This window comes from Rhynchophorus ferrugineus, unplaced genomic scaffold (genome assembly GCF_030347505.1).
Source record: "Rhynchophorus ferrugineus isolate W39M unplaced genomic scaffold, kcgeb_rfMv2 rfM3, whole genome shotgun sequence".
In the NCBI taxonomy this organism is placed as follows: domain Eukaryota; kingdom Metazoa; phylum Arthropoda; class Insecta; order Coleoptera; family Curculionidae; genus Rhynchophorus; species Rhynchophorus ferrugineus.
In genome coordinates, this window is record NW_027472582.1 from 18874757 (window position 1) to 18894986 (window position 20230).

At 30.2% G+C, this 20230-nt stretch overlaps 2 protein-coding genes across 2 annotated transcripts in view; one reads left to right on the forward strand and one right to left on the reverse strand.

Moving 5' to 3' along the window:
- Positions 1-20230, reverse strand: part of LOC143193972 (rabankyrin-5) — a 26308-nt gene continuing 6078 nt past the window's right edge. The window contains exons 6-17 of the mRNA XM_076400476.1: positions 7161-7387; positions 5840-6026; positions 5447-5752; positions 5181-5329; positions 3461-3825; positions 3103-3367; positions 2825-3007; positions 1729-1978; positions 1481-1629; positions 1164-1403; positions 941-1107; positions 1-885 (exon numbers count right to left, since the gene is read on the reverse strand). Of these exons, the coding sequence (XP_076256591.1) occupies positions 725-885; positions 941-1107; positions 1164-1403; positions 1481-1629; positions 1729-1978; positions 2825-3007; positions 3103-3367; positions 3461-3825; positions 5181-5329; positions 5447-5752; positions 5840-6026; positions 7161-7387 (2649 nt within the window). The 3' untranslated portion in view covers positions 1-724. The remainder of the gene's footprint in view (positions 886-940; positions 1108-1163; positions 1404-1480; positions 1630-1728; positions 1979-2824; positions 3008-3102; positions 3368-3460; positions 3826-5180; positions 5330-5446; positions 5753-5839; positions 6027-7160; positions 7388-20230) is intronic.
- Positions 9386-20230, forward strand: part of LOC143194029 (uncharacterized) — a 15462-nt gene continuing 4617 nt past the window's right edge. The window contains exons 1-2 of the mRNA XM_076400580.1: positions 9386-9599; positions 17747-17974. Of these exons, the coding sequence (XP_076256695.1) occupies positions 17926-17974 (49 nt within the window). The 5' untranslated portion in view covers positions 9386-9599; positions 17747-17925. The remainder of the gene's footprint in view (positions 9600-17746; positions 17975-20230) is intronic.

Below are 20230 nucleotides of genomic sequence, written 5' to 3' on the forward strand. Positions count from 1 at the left end.
AGACATTCATTAATTTTATTATTATATGGGATTTATATAAATTGTTACATTATAAATATATTATAGATATATTAGCCAATATTTGATACATATATTATAAAAATAACAAAAATGGCACCTATTTTATTAATTTAAAATACTATGTAATAGTAATATCGCCACTAATTTTTTTTTGATAAAATAAAGCCCTATTGTTAATGTGTTAAATGGAATGTTAAACATAATATATTTATTAATATTAAACATATATAACATTTAGATGAATAACATATAAAACCTCTATTCTCTGATTGTTCTTAAAAATACACTTAATAGTTGATTTGTTAATCAACATCATACAAAGTTGAAATGGTGATAAAAAGTTAGATATTTAGGATTTTTATAGAAAATAAATAATTAATAACTAGAGCAAAAAATAACAATCAATTTATAGAGGTTTGCTTTGGTCCTGAGTGGAGATTTCAGATTGAGCGTGACGTAATACTTTGTCGCGATGTAATAATTCTAGGAATACATTAGTGTTAAGAAAAATGTACTTTATAGATAAATAATAAAAGCTTTTGTAACCTGATGATACATCGTATTTATAATTATATTATGTCCCATCAAATTTGAATGCGTAACGTTAAGAAAGCTTTAATTCGTGATCTTGTATTTATAACTTTATAATTACGCTCAATTTAAATCGCCTCAAAAAATAAATATAATTTATTTAGTTCACATACTATGTAGATCCTGTTTTTAAAATATTAAAACAGACTTGACATACTCTAACTGGTTTATTTTCATTAAATTTAATTATAGGTACCTCCTGTTCACTGCACTTGTGACAAAGAGCTCTGCCGCAATGCCTGCAATGATGGGTTCTCACAGTTATAGAAAATCCTGGAATACATTTATACGACTATTATAAATATAAAAATATATATTATTATATTACCTTTTCCACACTCTTGACAACTATCTGCGTTCTTTGTCCAGGTTGCAGGTTGGCTGAGTTGATCCAAGAGTCTGACTAGCAGTTGTTTGCTAGCCACTTGATAATTGAAAATAGAAACATTATCAAGATTTTCTGTTGCTAAACAAGCATTGGCTTTTACAAGAGACCTGTAAAAAGTATTCATATTAAACAATACTAAAAATCAATACTAGTGAACATTTACCTGCATAATTGTCCATTTCCATTTATATACGCCAATAATAGTGGAGAATTACCGTCAACGTCTTGTTTATCAATGGGATATTCTGGCATACACTCTAAAAATAGTTCACATATGGCTGCTGCATTTTCTTTACCATATTTACATAATTCGTGTAAAGGATTTCGTCCTTTGAGATTTACTAACTCTGCATTTATGGCAGATTCAGTTAGCAGAACTCTTACAACATTTAAATGACCTTCTCTAGAAAAATAATAATCTTTTAAAATTAATGCATGTGAAATATAGTATATTAGTTCTAGTAAATGTTAAAAGTTTACCTTACAGCTATGTGAAGAGCGTTATCATTGGCCATATCGACTGCGTCATAATCAGCATCATTTTGAAGTAATGCTGAAACCGCAGCAGCATTACCAGCTTCAGCTGCTATATGAAGTGCTGTACGCCTTCCGCCATCCCGATCATTAACCTAAAATACTTGCTTTTACAAAGTTTACCAGAAAAAAATTAAAAAATGAAACTAGTTTATAAAACGCTTTATTTACTTACAATTTTAATGGATACTTACTCTTGCACCAGCCAACAGTAAACTTCTAATTAGAGTTTCACTACTATATCTGGCCGCTAAATGGATAGGTGGTGTTAATAAAGCATCTTGTACTCTAGAATTAACATCAACTTGTACAGTTAATAAAAATAGGGCGCTTTCAATGTCGTCTTGTTTTATAGCTACGTGAAGGAAATTTTGGCCTTTGTTGTCGAATTGTTCAGCTGCGGTTGGTAATATATCCAAAATTGCTGTAGCCGCCTTGTTATTCCTGCAAAAAATGTAAGTCATATTATATATTACATACTAAAAACAATTAGCATCATCATTTCATTCATCAATCTATACTTGGCGCCCCAGGAAAGTGTTTACCCCTGAATCAACATATTGTTGTTGACGCTCAGGACTTGCAGTTATGCTGTTAGTCTCTTATATTTCAGATTGCTCTATGTTTTTCAATCATGTATGTCTACTATTCAAAAGGTGGCATACAGAACTTCTTTCTCTTGTATTATTGATCTTAAATAGTCGAATTACGCACTAGCTGTGTCTAGATGACATTAAGATTTACAACTATAAGTGCTTCATTTCATTTCGATATTTTCTTCATTTATTATCAGTCCATTTAGCTTTAAAATGCGAACTATACCATAGAAAATACTCGAAGCTTCAACATCTGTATCAGCGTTATCATCAGAGAACATCTTTTCCTCTCCTGAATTACTGAATCCAAGTACTTGAACTCCTGCAGTTCCCCTGACTAAAAGCCGTTGAGGTTTACAATAATAAGCGTTCCATTAGTTGTTAATACTTGTATCTAATATTAATAAGAGTTTAATAATTTTTATGAGAACATTTTAAGCCTTTAAAGTTACCCAAAGCGAAGCCTAGTTAGTATATTGAAATAGAATAGTGTAGATAGTATAGTTGAAAACAGAACAAAAAGTTATAAAATCGACAATCATACTTTTCGCATCTAATACCATAAATCACCAATTACCTCCATAAATTGAAAATGTAAAAATTGCATCTAAACAGCCGTATTTTTGGCTTTTTTGGCTGGTTTTTCTTGTCGGCTTCTTTGCGAGTTTTTTTTAAACAATATAATATTACTTACCTTGAAGTTAAAGCTGCAGCAAATGGTGATAAACCTCTTTTGTCACGCAATGTCAGGTCAATTTCCGGAACACTCAAAAGCAATGAAATTAGTTCGTGATGTTGATTTTCAATGGCTGCATGAAGAGGTGTTTTTAGATCTTTGTCCCTAGTGTTAACGTTCGCTCTATGTTCTATTAACGTTCTAAAATACAATTTTATATCGATTTTGATTGTAATTGAAAACAGCGGATAAAAATTAAACTAAAGTAAGAAAATATTAACTTGTAACAAAATTACCTAGCGACGGATTCCAATCCCCATTGACAACACAAATGAAGCGGACTAAGGCCATCATTAGCTTCTTCTCCGCCTTCTCCGTTAGGACCAGGCATCCTAGGTGAATCTAAATCACAACCAGCTCTAATAAGAAAGATAGCAGCATGCTCTTTATTTTCATCTATGGCTCTATGTAGAAGAGTTTGTCTACACCCATCTGGTCCTTCACCCCAGCAGTCAGTGTCAGCCCCATGACGAACCAAAATATTGGCTATATCTTCCTGATCTGAAAATTCATCGTCATTTTCATTACTGCGAAAAATGTACAATTTTTGTTCTTTCATACAAATTACGCAGCAATATTTGAAACGTGCTTTACCTGAATCTAATGCCGCCCATAATGCGCAGTTACCAAGCCTATCGGGTGCAGACATATCGACACCTTTAGTACATAAGGCATCGACCACTTCTGGCAATCGACAATGAATGGCTAATTGTAGAGGAGTTTCATTTTCTGATGTTATAGCATTAATGTCAACCCCATGTTCTAATAAAAAAACAGAGGTTTTGGAATCTTCTTTCATAATGGCTTGATGTAAAAGTGTGAAATCTTTGCCATTTCGAATATTGATATCAGCCTTGCCCTCAATTAGAAGTGGTACCAAGTCGTTGTAACCCTCGTTTAGCGCTAAGCTTATTGGAGTATCTCCATTTATATCCCGCAAGTTAAAGTTTACATTTATCCTGAAAATATTTTTAATATACTATAGAACGATTTATAAATATAAAAAAGTCCAAATACGATCAAAATAATTAAGGATGCATTACATTACGGCAAATATTAATTATTATAACAGGTTAATTGAAAAGTTCCCGGCGTACCATAGTAAAACACATTTTTTTTTGGCAAATTTTTTTTTTATTCAACATAATTCCCTTCAAGGATGATACACTGATTATAGCGACCCTCCAACTTTTCGATACCATTTTTGTAGTACGATTTCTTCTTTGCTTCAAAATAGGCCTCAGTTTCGTCGATCACCTCTTCATTGCACGAAATTTTTTTCCTAGCGAGCATTCTTTTGAGATCTGAGAACAGGAAATGGTTGCTGGCGGCCAGATATGGAGAATACGGTAGATCAGGGAGCAATTCCAAGCCCAATTCATGGATTTTTGACACGGCGCATTGTCTTGGTGAAGCAGCACTTTCTTTTTCTTCAAATGCGGCCATTTTTCGACGATCTCGTCCTTCAAACGGTCCAATAACGCTATGTAATAGTCGCTGTTGGTGGTCCTTCCTTTTTCAAGGTAGTCAATGAAAATTATTCCATGCGCATCCCAAAATACAGACGCCATAACCATTCCAGCCGACTGTTGCATTTTCCCTCGTTTTGGAGCGGGTTCATCGTGTGCAGTTTACTCGGATGACTGTCGTTTGGCTTTCGGAGTGAAATGATGTGTTTTATCCATTGTCACATATCGACGCAAGAACTCGAGTTTATTACGTTTGCACAGAGCCTTCTCATACCTTAATATTAGTGAATGATATGATGTACACGTTCAGTTGATATCTTTAGAGTGTCTGCTATTTCATTAAGTTTCAATTTACAGTAATTCAAAATCATTTTGTAGATTTTTTTAATGTTTTCGTCGGTAACAACCTCTTTTGGACGTCCACTGAGTTCAATGTCTTCGGTGCTCATTTTACCACGTCAAAACTTAGCATACTAATCCCTGATGGTTGATTTTCCTGGGGCAGTGTCCGGAAACACGGCCTAGTTTTTGCTTCAACTGTATTTTTTCCCTTCAAAAAGCAATATTTTATGAACACGAGAAATTCATTTTTAACCATTTTTTTCACAATAACAAAAGTTGCTTCACTCAAAATGCTATAATTCACAAACTAATGATCCGACAGCTGTCAAATTTATAAACGCATCTGTTGAGGGTTGGGGCTAACTAAAAAACATATGGATTTAATTCTAATAGCGCCATCTATGTATCAGGTCGGTAACTTTTCAATTGGCCTGTTATTTAATTAAGGTAACATTTTTAGCTTTTTAAGCACATTATTAAGGCGTAATAAGTAAAAGATATACCTGTTATCAGATTTATTATCTAACTCAATATTTTGATTGTGATCTATAAAAGTCTTTATGCAATCTGCTGCATTATTTTTTACAGCATAATGCAGTGGAGATTGTCTAAGTTCGTTGGACAAAAGATTTGCATTCGCACCAAGCTTCACCTAAAATATAATATGCAAAAAATGTATATCTGAAAAATCAATTTACTAAAGCTAATTAAAGTGAATAAAAACAGGTAACGTTTCATACAATATATGTGTAAATGCATGTCAACTTACAAGAACACTACTTAAATCAGCATAATTTCTTTCACAAACCAAATGCAAGGCACTTTCACCTTCTATATTCACATGATTTAAGCTATGCACATATTTTGCTAAGTAAGCTGCTCCTTTTCTAACAGCTCCTATTATCAGCGTTTGTAACAAATCCGAACAACAATGTGACGTATATATAGGGTCAGTTTGAGCTCCAACTTTTAGCAAATCGTCGGTGTATGTTGTAATGTCGATGTCATATTTTAGCAAAGAGTAATAGAGGGGAGTATGCTCCTCATTTGTTTTCAGGTTTACGTTAATTTGATCCTGTAAAATAATACACGATGTTTACAATTATTGAAGGCGATGAAATAAAATCACATTACTATAATGCGCATTGAAAAACATAAATACCTGCTGAAGTAATAACTTAAAGATAGGGAAATTGTCAGCTTGTATTGTTATATGAAGTGCTGTGAAACCGAGTTTATTTTGAGCATTAACGTTTAAGCTCTTATTCAGAAGCTTTTCGGCTATTTTCTCTGAGTCTTCCAAGTAGGTAGAACCAGCGACCAAATGTAAAGCAGAATCATTTTCTGATCTAAAAAAGCAACAAAAATATTTCCTTTATCCATTTAATTTAATTTATTATCCATGAATAACCAAGTTTTACGAACTTATATATCAAATCGGCTATTACTAACCTATTACTAATATGTCTAAATTACTGTTAGTAATAGGAAGTTAATTAGTAAATCTATAAATGGGTGTAAACTTTGATTACCTTTAACCGGATCCATTACTATGCTTAAAGATATTATGAAAAATAGATAACTAAAATGAAATAAATTTGAAAAAACAGCCTTAATTATATTTTATTTGAAGTTTTACTATATTTTATCGTAGTAGTAGATAGTATTATACTTAATTATAAAACTAAACGTAACCTGCCAGATTACACTTGAGGGAGTTGAAATCAAATCAACAGCCCGTTTTTTAAATTTGGTTCTAGTTTTCGAAATATTTAATAAATTCATTATTTTACTTCTTTTACAATTAAAGGTCATTTATTAAGTTAAAAAAGTATAAATCAGAAATGAACTGTGACCTTGGGACCTGTTCGAGCAGTAAACACTCATCATGCTTTGTGAAAAACTCAAGATGTGAATACAGAAAATGGATTTTGAGAGACATTCGACCTCCAATCTTGCAATAATGTTGGAACAAATTGTCGATGTAATACGGTGATGCTCATGCTGCTGCTTCATTAGGCGTTAAACATTTTGTAAACTTTGTTTGTTAGTTGTATTGCTTGAGCAATCGGAATGGATGGTTTTTATTTCCAGCGTGGATCCTTCAAACTGTAATTAGAACTATTTATAACCAAACGCCCTTTATTTCGATCATATGGTGTATTCATCACATAAAATAAATCTTTAGAAACACATATCATTTTATATTTTTAAGAACGGTAAAATCGCGTGATTTCTATTCTTGTATATAGTGATTTGTGTTTTAGGGCCAAATTTTTCCATTCCTGCAACTGCGATGTACGCAAATCTGCTTATTCTTTCGATAAATTTAAATCGTGAATCAAATCACACGAAATTAAATTATTTTCTTCTATAATGAAATCGCTTTCATTGTTCGCCAGAGATGAAGACAATTTCAAGGCATTTTATGAATTTTTATCAAATTGGACCTATATTTGCAAACTTGTGTTGTTATTACCTACCTAGTTGACAATGTAGCGTCACAATTATAATGTAGTAAAAACAATGCGGCAAAACTATCACCCCGTTTTATAGCACGATGCAGTAAGGGTTCTCCATCAGAGTCTCTTATGTTAATGTCGGCGTTGTGTTGCACCAAAGTAGCTGCTATGCTTTCGTTTTTACTTTTGAGCGCTAAATCCAGTGGTAGTTCACCTTGCTGAGACCAAACATTGACAATATCAGAAAGCTGCAACAAATGTTATATATATATACATATATATATATTAGGTATTTGCAAGTATTTTGATTATTTGTGAAAATAGTATCAATGTAAACAACATAATCGTACTGTTAAATTCGATGGTTTTGATATTTATTTACATAAATAACAGTTTTCTAGTTAATATTATTGAGTTATTTAATGAATAATTAAAAAATCAGCAGCCGAAGCCCATCTATGATGGTGATGCTCCGTTATATAACAATTGTCTTTTTTAGTTTTAATGACTTAATAGTGTTAAAAGTATTGATGTCATTAACAAAGGTTATTTTTCTGAAGGAGGACCGACTAACAAAGTTCGAAAACAGTGACTTGCATGATTTATCTGACGAAAAAGCAGTTCAACGTTTAACTGAAAACACCATTTCAAACCGTTTAACCATCGTAATTTTGCCGAGCAAAATCACTTGTTGAAATCAAGGCAACATGGTTTGACTGGCACACAGGTTTTCAAAATGCTGAAGAAATGCGAAAATGGATGGATCGATAATTGGATCGCTGCTTAACCAACATCCTTTTCTCATCACAGTATCGCCATATTCTCAGAAAGATGAGATAAAGTTGTAGAAAATGTGAGAAAATATTTTGATCAATATATATATATACCAATTTCTAAATTGTTCTAACATTCCTACAAGTTCAATTCATTGTTCATTCTGACAAGTGTCAATTTTATGACAGATCAGATTATAACTAGCGATTTCCTGCAGAGCTAAACATTTTCAAGGGAGAGCTTTGGTTAAATCGAAAAAATCTAAAAGCGAAATACCATAGTCATTCAAGATATTCAAATATACTTCAACTGTTTTAAAAGCAAAGATAAATAGTTCTATGAAAAAGGTATAAAAAACCATGACCGCAGAATTAAAGACTCTTCAAGAAGAATATTTTAATGAGTAACCTGCAATTTTGCCTAATGTTGAATGTTACTTTAAGATTTTCAAACAAAAACTTTTAAAAACTAAGATACTTATACGCATTTATCCAACTGGTATGCGTTAATATAAAGCTTAGAAGATAAACACATAATTTTAAATACCTATAAAAACAGAGTATATTACCCATAAAAAATTGTAGCGGCATTTTAGGCAATAACAAGTAAAAGAAAAATAGGTATTTTCTCAAGACTGAATATGATTTTGGCTCCGTGTGATTATAGAATGATTATTTATTATAATAATATGAAATGATTCTACATCAATATTTTATAAAATAAAGAAATTAGTGGAAATTCCAATAATTGATAAACATCTGATAGTTAAGCTACGTTTAATTTTTCTCAGTCACCCTGTATTCGTATCTTCGGGGATGAGTCAGAGGTTATTCGCCACAAAGGTTGTACAGTTCTTAAGAATGAACGGCTCCTGACGTCACTGCCTCTTCGACGCCGGCGAACTAAAGTAACTAAGCAGAAAAAGCAGAACAAAATTCAGTGACAAACTTGACCATTTCCGCCAGCGGTTCGTTAAGTCGCCTGTTTTGGATGATATTAAGTCACCTTCTGAAATATCCTTCATATAATTTATTTTCCTATTCAAATCTATTTAGCGCTTTTTTACTGTACCTTGCAGGCTGAAATCGGGATATAAAGGCTAGGATCGCCAAATATAGAGACCCAGAAATATGAGTTCTCCGTACTTTGTGAGATGGACCACGGCGGAAATACTATTAGATCTTATTCATGAATGTATGTATGCTGAAAAATATCTGTCGGTATCTTATGGAATGATGACTAAAGTATTCCAAAGTATATTTGGATTCATTTATAATATATATTTTATATATTTACAGATTTGTAAAATTGTAAAGTTAATACATAATATACCAAATTTATTGATTATTAAGAGCAAACCATCATGTACAACTATTTTAAGTATAATTAGAAATCAAATATATCATCGTCCAAAAGAGAAGTGTGGCAACTGCGCATATCGAAGCGATTTTGTTTACCACTCGTTTTCCGACGATAGTTGTTTGTCGACAATCAAAATCGTAGGAGCGAAAAAGCAACTTCAGTTGTTCAGTTGTAAATAAAGGGTTTCAGCTGGGTGAAGGGTTAACCGTACTTTTTATAACATAAAAAATTATCAGATTTAAATTTTATTATGATTTTTAAAATTTTTATCCAGTGATAAGTGAAACAAGTGTTAATTTTTTTAAATAAAGGAATAAATTAAAGGTATGTTTTAGTAAAAGAAGTATTTAAAGAATGTATTTACATGTTACATATTATACAATAAATATATTTTATGTTAGAAAAATAGTTCGAACCAAAATATAATTTATATAAAATAGGAATAAGTTTTAATCAACATTTTTTAAATATAAATATTAATTGTTATATTATAACACAGAAATAAAAATTATTTTTTAATCTAAATCGTGGGTGAAGTGAGTAGTCTTGATAATTTTTAAATATAGCATGGAATGTGGCTTTTTCGTTATAATAAAAGCAATTTTAAAGAATTCGCTCTAAAAGAAAATATACCACTTATAAATAAACTCTAAGTGATCTTTTCGGATGCTATTTAGCACGGAATTAGCTCGATAAAAGAAGCTTTCAATATTAAGTTAGTGTAAAGTAACTTTTAACAACTGGTAACACGTGTTTGAATGGAGGAACTGTTTGTAAAAAAAACATGAATAATTTTATATTAATTACGATTATATCATCAGGGGACCAGAACCAATACAGACAGACTTTATAGTTACTTACGTGCTTTATTTCAAGTAACTATTAAATATGAAACTGGTATATATTTATATATAGGTTAAATGCTACAAAGAAAACGTTCGTCAAAATATGTTAGGTATATGAAATACTGATATCCAGTATGAAAATTTGGAAAGTGAAAATTCGGGGATGCTTAAATTAAAAACACTAGATTATAAATTTATCTTTAGTTTTTGTTATTAGAAGGTTTCTTGAAAAATATTAATTGAAAAGATTATTTGTACTTATACTGTATTGCTCTATATCGTCTAAATCCATAATATATCGTAATCATTTTAAGTCTTAGTCTTTATTCGATAACTATTTATCGCAACAAACAAATGTTTGATGAAGGTTACTTTAATATATTTTTATATATATATTTCATTATTTGTATATATTATATATATATATATATATATATATATATATATATATATATATATATATATAATATATTGATTATCAGGTTTACATGTTGGTTATGATTGGCAGTTCAGCATGCATTAATCTGGAAGATAAATAGCGTAGTGTTAATCTAAAAACTATAGAGGAATGATTCAGGACGGGGGAAAACTGTTTACCTAATAGATAAAAGATTTAATTATTATATTAATTATTATTTATAGAAAAAGGAATAATTTTGAAAATTTAAATTTGCAAACAAAGTAACAAAGACAAAAAGAGGCAAACCACAAGAATTATGTTGTTGGTTTGGTGGAGACGGTTTATTTTATAAGATGTTAAAAGTTATGAACATCCGATTGTTATAACCACGAATTAGTTGTTATAAATCCTACATTGAAACAAAATATCATCAATATATCAAAACAGTTAAAGGTCTCCTCTGGGTAATACATAATTTTAGATAACAGATAAGTTTGAATTATTTTAAACGCACTAACAAAAAGTTGGCACAAATATTGTGGAATATAATAATTTTTCGACAAACAATAATTATTTGTAGTTAAAGAAATATAGAACATTCAATAATAAACATGAATGTTGAATAAGGTTTCTGTAAATATCCTTACAACTGAAACATTAAAACTCTCTATTTTATTTTTAAATTATAGTTCATTAAGGTTATGAAACAACACAAGGTACACCAACAACACACATATTTATTATTTCGACATTAATTACAGGTTTAAATTTTTAATTTCGTTTAGCTATACTGTTTAGACTACTTGTTATAGTTAATTTAACGTCTAATAATACGTAAAATACCAAAAAAAAAATTCATGCGCATGTTTCTATGTCAGACGCTGAAAAAACAATACCCAAGAATGACATCAAAAATACGGTTTAATTGAAAGAAAATATAAGAACAGACGGTAAAATTTCTCATATAGCTGAAATAATAAACGCGAATGAACTGGTCCAACGGATTGGTAACTAAATTAGTCCGTAATACCTCAACGTTGCCAAGCAATTTATTGATAACCAAGATGGATTCTTGGCCGATTTTTATTAAACTTAGTTTAGATCCCAATTATATAGTGAATACAGTTTGACGGTGGTATGGCGTTAATTAAAAACAAAATTTGAAACTTGATAACTCAGTTTTATAGCCATTCCTATTATGCTTCATGGACCTTATTTTATAGTAATCTTATTTTTGTAATCATATTGTTGGCATATTGTTTTCTTGTCTTATTTTTAGTGATTTTCTATATTTAGCAACAATATTTCAAACTTCTAATTGGTATTCTCTCTCTTTAAGTACAATAACATTTTATTTCCGCAATACATAATAACAAACTATAAAATACGCGGTAGCCATTAGTTAATAAACTTTTATCCACGTTGTTACAGTAATAAAATGACAAACAGCGTAGAAAGAGCGTTGAATTAGGTGGAATAAAGACAGAACTGCTTTTTTAAATTAATTTGTTACCTTAAAGGGTTTTAATAATTTTAAACATTCAATAATTTCCCAGTACGATTACACTTTAACAAACTGTATTTACGCCGTTATATTGATATTACACTTATTCAAGGCAACAGACATGTAATTATATTTATTGATTACGTTTCTGCGTCAAATCGCTTCAAAATGTAGTACAAAACAATTATATCAATTTTTAATTTAATGAACGTGAAGATCTAAAATATTAATAATCATTACAAAGCACACTTTCAAATAACAAAAGCCACAGCGCAAAACACCTTTTTATACGAAGTAAATGTTAAATGACACGTTGAGAATACACCTTAATAACAATTCCTGCCTGGAACCAGTATAATGGCCATTTCTTTTCGGATTACATTTTTGACGAACTAGACCGTGTTAGTTAACAACGTCTTAATTGGCTCGAATTGAATTTATCAAACACTTTGCTTTAAATGACATCAGTCTGTGTCCAAACATTTCTAGAAACACTGTTATATATTATTTATACGTTTGTAAGTATATTAATCCCATTATATTTATGTTAAGATAAATTATTAAATACTTGCTGCTAAACAGGAGAATATAGATACTATAAATTAAAGAATATAATTTTGGCCCAAAAGCACTTAAAATAAACTGACAAATATTTAAGATAGCCCCAATTCTATTTTCGGTCGCCTAGATTCCAAAATCTGAATCAATTCTAACAGAAAAATATTTCCTTATTTAGTAGCAACATAAAGTAAACCGTTAGAGATAAAACTATTTTACTTATATTTATTTTCTTGCGATAAATTAATGTGAAATCAGTTGATAGTGTGTTAAATTATGATTCCGGATATAAATGAAACTAATGAACGTTGATTTATTCATGTCAGATTACTAGTGAAAGTTTTTGAGACGTTTTCGACATGTATTTTAAAGAATATTGCCGTCAAAATATAACCAAGAAAGACGATACCGATTATCTAATTTATTATAATTATCGTTTTATGTAATAATGTGATAGTATAGATAATTTCTGGTATAAAATATTTTGATATCAATGTAGCTTAAATAGTTTTGAAAAATAAAAGAATCTTTTAAGTTGAATAATATTTAATTTAGAATGTTTAATATATAATGTCTGACTATTTGATTATGCTTTTGTCAATTAGACTAGTGTTATATTAAAAAATAATGAATAAAACTTTAAATGTCAAAAATAATTATGGTTAGGAAATTATATTTAATAGTTTTTGAACTATTGCTCATATATTTATTATGTAACACAGCTTAATTATTATAAAATAATTATATAAGTAGTATATTTAAGTAGTTCTCTACAAAATTGCTTCCTTGGCCCGTTTTTGTAAAATAAAACAAGGAACGTCCATCAAAACGTTCTATGGAGATTTAATATCAAGTGTCTACATATGTGTCGTTAACAAGAGGACCTTTTAAACTAACCCTGATTTCGGTTGTAATAACATTCTGCTGTCAGTCAGTCTTGTTTATTTGTAAATATAATATTACATTAGTTTTTTCCAATGTGTCGAACTACTATAATTCTAGAGTGGACAAAACAAGCTGTTATGTAAATTATACTGGATGCGTCTTTTGCTTTAATTAATATAGTAGTTTAAGGGTAATTCCAAACGATTTAGAAAATAACCACAACTTGATAACTAGTAAAATATTTTTTATTTATTTTCAATTAGAATATTTCTAGGGAAATATTAACTCTTTATATTGGGTTAATATAAAGTAATGTCTCATATAACGTGTCCGAAACGAAATCAGGGGAATAGGGTGGTTGAGAGAACTAATGTTACGAAGAAGGCGCACAAAAGCAGTAAAAAAAAGAGTTATCGGTCCTTAATTTCGGTTTACAGAGACGGATAGATTTACGTAAACGACACATTTTTTTTGTTTTGACGAGTAGAAGAACACCAAATAAGAGCGGTAACCTTATACGTTAACTCACTGAAAATCTGTTCTCATCTTTTAACATTTTTGCTCGGCGGCCTTTTAACTATCCTTATTCCTGCTACAATCAATAACAAAATATTTTAAGTATATGGCGAGTAAAAATAAACTGCAAGGCTCAACTGTTAAAAATTCAACTATTCGAATGTGCGAAATTTCAAGGTTCATGTTACTTTTAAGTTATACGTTCTAATTTAATAACAATAATAATCATATTATTAATTACCGCTAATAATAGTGTGTGTATTTTGAGTGGAAATATTAAGTTAGATTAATGTCGGTAACTGTTAAACATGCTGGTTGTCTTAAAGACGTAAACTATTGTCTGTTCTGAAGATGACCATGACATACTTTTTTTTTCGAGCATTATAAAATAGTACGACTGTTTTTTTTATAATGGAATAACGATGTAGTTAGATTGGTACATTTTCATTAATCCATTAAAATAATCCAAATAATTAAGGATTTAATTTACGTTTAAAATGTGTTTTTGTGGCGGTATGAATGTACAATGTAATTAATATTTTAGTGCTATTTGGACTAAGTGACGAAACAAAGGATAGTGGCCGACGAAATATATATGTGGTATGAATTTCAGATATAAAAATGACTCATAAAATTCAAATTAGTAATATATTTAAGTTTCTATTGGGGGCACAAATTAGTTCATAATTGTATATAATTATTATAATTTGTTTATTTTGTTTCTTTATGATCCAAAATGGATTTATTCTAGTGCAAAGAGAAAAACGGATTAAGCAAGATACTGTACATTGTTGCTTTTCCACCATCGGGCAATTTTCAAATTCCAAAGTTATTTGAATTCTTCAAACCAATTCTTTTGTTATATTTTATAGTGTCCTCGACAGTAAACCTACCGACTGGCGAGTGACTAATTTAATAAAGATCATCCCAGAAGACACCCGATCACACCCAGCCAGTTTGGTTATTGGCGTGATTGGGATTATTTTCCTTATCGGATTTTAAACTCTTGTCTTTGCCTAGTTGGATTCGAACCAGTGACTATTGTATTTTTCAAACCTATTCAAATTAGGAGGGAATTTTTATTTCTACGAATGAGGTGAAATTGTGACCTGTCAAATGATTGTGCCATGGCGACGTGCTGCACCTATTCTAGCCATATTTTTTTGTGTAAAATCTAAACAAACACTTTTTATGACAACAAACTGATTGCAGAAGTTGCGACGACATATTTGTAGTATCTACTTAATTTCATAATAAAATTAATCAAATTAATTATTGTTTACTTGATGTTAACAGGGCTTTAATAAAAAAATTTGTTAAAAACTGGTAGCAAAATTGGATCGTTTTTTTTTTGCTATAGAATGATGGTTCTCTTTAAATATTACTTTTTTAATACAAACATCAAGCTTTCAAAGTAACTAACAATATTTCAGATTTTATTTCTCATAGAGTATTTGTAAAAATATTGTTTGTTAAAATAAAAGTGGCTGACGAAACATTTTGTGTTATTAAAAATAGTGTATTTAAAACGAACTCACAGACTCTGTATGTGCGGAATATGTTTCCTTCTTAGATGATATCCATGAATTAACCCATTTTTGCAATACATAAGAAGCGAACTCTCCCGACTGCAGGTCATGTGCTATTGATCGGAACAAATGATAGTCGGATGGAGCATCTGCAGAATACGGCGAGGGTTTCCATTTGAGTGTTTCAATAAGTATTTATAAGTATTTTTCTATTGGTTTTGGGACATGTGAAGAGCGATGTTGCGATGAAAAATATGTTGCTTTTTTTGGGAGTATTTTTGTCGTTTTTCCATCATAGTTAATTGCATCATAAGCAGTTGATAGGGCCGTCCCCATTTATTTAATTTTTATATTATCTCTAAAATTGGACATATTGATAAAGTATACATTATTTTTATCAGGTCTATACATTAATTTTAAACCATTTACTGTGTATTAAATCGCATCGGGTACTTTTGTAATCAATTTCATATTGAGTATGTCAAAATGCCTGAATTTGAACCGAGTAAATTGCATTTGCCATAGGTTTATTTTTTTACTTCTGTTTGACAAAAAAGGCGACTGAAGGTCATCGACTGTTGTGTGGAGCTTATGGTTGACATCGATTTCAATACGTAAATACTGGTTTCGACGTCTTAAAAGTGGTGATTTTGACACCGAAGGCAAAGAGCGTTCTGAACATCTTAAAAATGCAAAGACGAGAATTTGAAGGCCTGAAAGCCTGAAAACACATCGTTGTTTGAAGATCGAATCCGTAAATTGCCTGAAAGATGTAGCAAAGTAGCGGCTATGGATGGACTTTGATTAAAACACATTGTGATGAATTTTCACAATAAAGATTCAAATTAAAACAAATCCTTTAAAAGACATTTGCTTTGCTGGAATGTATTGTTTGAAGGGAACGTCGATGTTTTTTCATATTTCCAAAGCTTATTCCTTTAAGAATATGCCTTAAGAGGATTTTTCAAAACTTGACGCGGCTTCTAAAAACGATATTTTTAACGCGTTTTTCTAGACTGTTGCATGATACCTCAAGTTCTACTGTATACATTTTTCCATCGTACAAAGTAAAACTATAACAATTTGGATGTTCACTATTTTTTAAAAAATTTGAAAAACCAAAAAAAAATCGTTAAAATCTTAAAAACAGCCGTAATTTGAATAAAAAATCTTTGACTTTTTATAGTTTGTTCTCTAGCAGCTCTTCTCTAAATTAAGATTTTTACTTTCTTTGGGTTGCAAATTACTAGGAAGGTTGCAAATTATCGGTCTAAATTTTTTGATATTTAATTTTTAACTTTTTTTTATATATTCTTTAAACTGTAATAAATGTCTAGATATTGTAAATATATTGTTTTTTTAATTTCACTTGATAAAATATCTAACATGCGTGCTTCTAGACTAGAATAGCCCCTTAATGTACATTAAAATTACCAAACTATTCTTTGATAAGACTTTTTAAATTACGAAATCGGATTCACAAAAACCGCAGTTACCACAGACACTCAAAATTTTAGGATGTTGGTATCTAATATAAATCATATAAAAAGTTGTCGTTTCAACGGTCAACATCGACATCCTGCATTTGCCGGATATATGCATACCTTTCTTTTACTCTTGATGCATGATAAAGAAAATGTGTAGATTTACAGTTAGTCAGGTGTGCAAGATGAATATCCATTTTCTGACAGTAATACGATGTGAAATGGAAGACATGTAACATTGTTGTACGTGTTAAATTCAGCCAGTTACTATTAATATTTTAATTGGCCTTTTTACAAAGGTAACATTTTTTAGTGTAAGGATTAATTTAAATTATAGACAAATATGTCCAGAATGATTTTGCTTTCCAAGTTCAAAGTTATGATAAAATAAAATATGAGTGGATAGAAATGAAATATTTCAGTAATATTAATAACTTTAAAACTATTTTAATACTACGATATGAAACCCTTAAAGCCATTCGAATAATAATTATTAGAAGAACATTGCTCAAAAGAGCATATTATTAAAACAGTTATTTAGTAACATGTTCAATTACAAATTGTGTTGTGTGTCAACTAAATACACAGATTATCCAATTAAATAACGTAGGAAATATCAAAAACCCAACCCAGCTATATAATAAATCCGTCCAAGACACTTCTTATATAACGAAGTCGATGGTTTTGTAACCTTATTCATTTATACCCGAGTAATTGTCTTTTCTTTCTCTCCCATTCGGAAACCGCCAGTTGCAAATTGACCAGAGATCCACACCAGCAGTGTATCGAGCATCCAGCCCGAGACGGATGGTACCACAAACGGCACGGACTGTAATGAGAACCCGCGCGGATTTTTTTTAATGAGCCTTACGATCGAACGGACCACCAGCAGGTTTCGAGTGCGAATTTGATGGTCGGCGGACGACATAATGGAGACCACCACTTACTTGTCTGTGATATTACTAATAATAGCTGAATGTAAGTACAAATTTTCCATGAAAACTTTATTGTTCCCTCGTTAATTGTAATTTTTTAAAGTCTACAATGAATTATTTTAATCTTATTTTGAACACTGTACATAAATAAATCCTTTAAATTTTTAAATTTAAATTAAATAAAATAAATCGCAAAAACTCAGATTTTTTATTTTATGATATTTTGCAAAAATTCAATGATGCAGAGGCATATATATTTGAGTTCAAATTCATAAAATTCATATTCAAATAAGAGTCAATATATGCATTAAAAATAAAACTTATTATATATATATAATAATAATTTTAAAGAATTACAATAAATAAAGAAATTGATAAATATCCAGGTTTCCATAGATACTATTAGTTTTTATAAATAATGTATTTATTGGAAATACATCTAAAATATTTTAAAAAGATTACTGCATTATTTTAAAGAGTATAACCTCCAGTTATTTATGAAAAACAATTTTATTTAGCCCATTTGTATTCTTCTGCTTCAAGAGTAGCTTGAGGATACTTAACAATTCCTTCAGTATCGATAAAGTAAGTAACACTGGTCTAAATTGGAAAGTAACCGCGGTGTTAATAAGGTGTATATATATATTCGGTGATATCAACCTGAACGAAACTATCACGTATCATCAAAACGATATAGAATAGTTCAAAATAGTCATTATACAAGCAGAAACATCCGATCAGAGGACACTACAATTGCCTATTTGATAAAATTTAAACATGAGACGTTTTTTCGAAATGCTGCTTGAAAAATTGGAGAAAATAGTGAATGACCAGCAAAGGATATAAACTTTAAAAGATAAAGACATAACCAGTAATCAACCTTTTCAATTAACTGTGTTTAATTTTTTTAATAGAAATGAAAACAATATATAAACAATCTCCAAAATGTATAACCCTTCAAAATTTTTATGGTTATATATAAAACATTATATTAATGTAACATTAAAGAATAGTACGTGCACTGTCGTTTCTATATTCTTTTGAAACGTTTTAAATACAAATTCTCGATAAGAAAACATATTATCGAAACTGGATAACCTATAACCTGCTACTTAAACGACCGAACATAAAAGCCCACTTTTACGGTATCCTGTAATATCGACCCCCTTGAACAACATTAAATTTTTAATTATTGTTATGTCCAACGTGAAAAAAATGGCGTCCGTTGACCTCTACGTTGTTTTTTCCTAATTAAATCAATTCAGTGTATTTATCTGGGGGCAATATTAACTAGTGTGGTGCCGTGATGTGGGTGAGCGTCCCAGAAAATCCGGAAATTGATAATAGAGGTTTCGTGAACCAACAAGTTCTGATCTGGATCGTTCAATTATTGCCGTTTCCGATTAAAGAATAAGGCCATCTTGGATATGTCGTAATACGTAATTGGGTTAAATGCGATATTGCTCTCAATGATATTTAGCTTATTTAATAAAGAAAATATCGTTTACTCAATTGTCCATGTTAATCTACTTTGTGAGGTACCCACCAGTTCGTCAAATAATCGACCCTATTCCGAATCCGAATACTTTCCGAATATATTTTCTACTTGTAATTTCATTCAATTAATATATTATAAAATATTTGGATAATTAAAACTTAATGCAAATAATATAATATTTATGATATGACTACGTCAGTAATTTCGCATAAACGTGTAAACAAATTTGGTTTTTGACAGGCGGCCATGACATTGATATCTGCGGACTTAAAAAATGATATTCTGGCCTAATCATCACTTATACAGATGCATTATATTTTCAGTGGTAGTCTTTCACAGATATGTATATTATTTTTATCGACCTTGACTTTTATTGACAAGTGATTTTTGCTACTGGTTTGATCTTGTCATCGAACGTTGTAGCGTTGCATTCCTTGGGTAATCGACGTCGCATATTTCTTTAGATTACTTATAAAATAAAAAAACTGTATGATTCTTAGTTATTCTTAAATTTTTAAAATATTACTCTAGAACCGAACGATTTAAAATATTCGAACAGTACCCCAAAACACTTTTACGTACAGTTTACGTCATCGACTGGAGTCCCATAAAACTTGATAATATACATTTATTTAAACCAGTTTGGGAACTTTTGCATTCTTTACAATACGTACCGATATGAATTGCCCAGTTTCTCGTATCGATTGGATAATAATAAAGAAGAAAGATTAGCGTTGATGTTTTTATTTTTATATATATTTAGTTTAGATTATAACCAAAATATGTGTAGTTTTGTTAAGA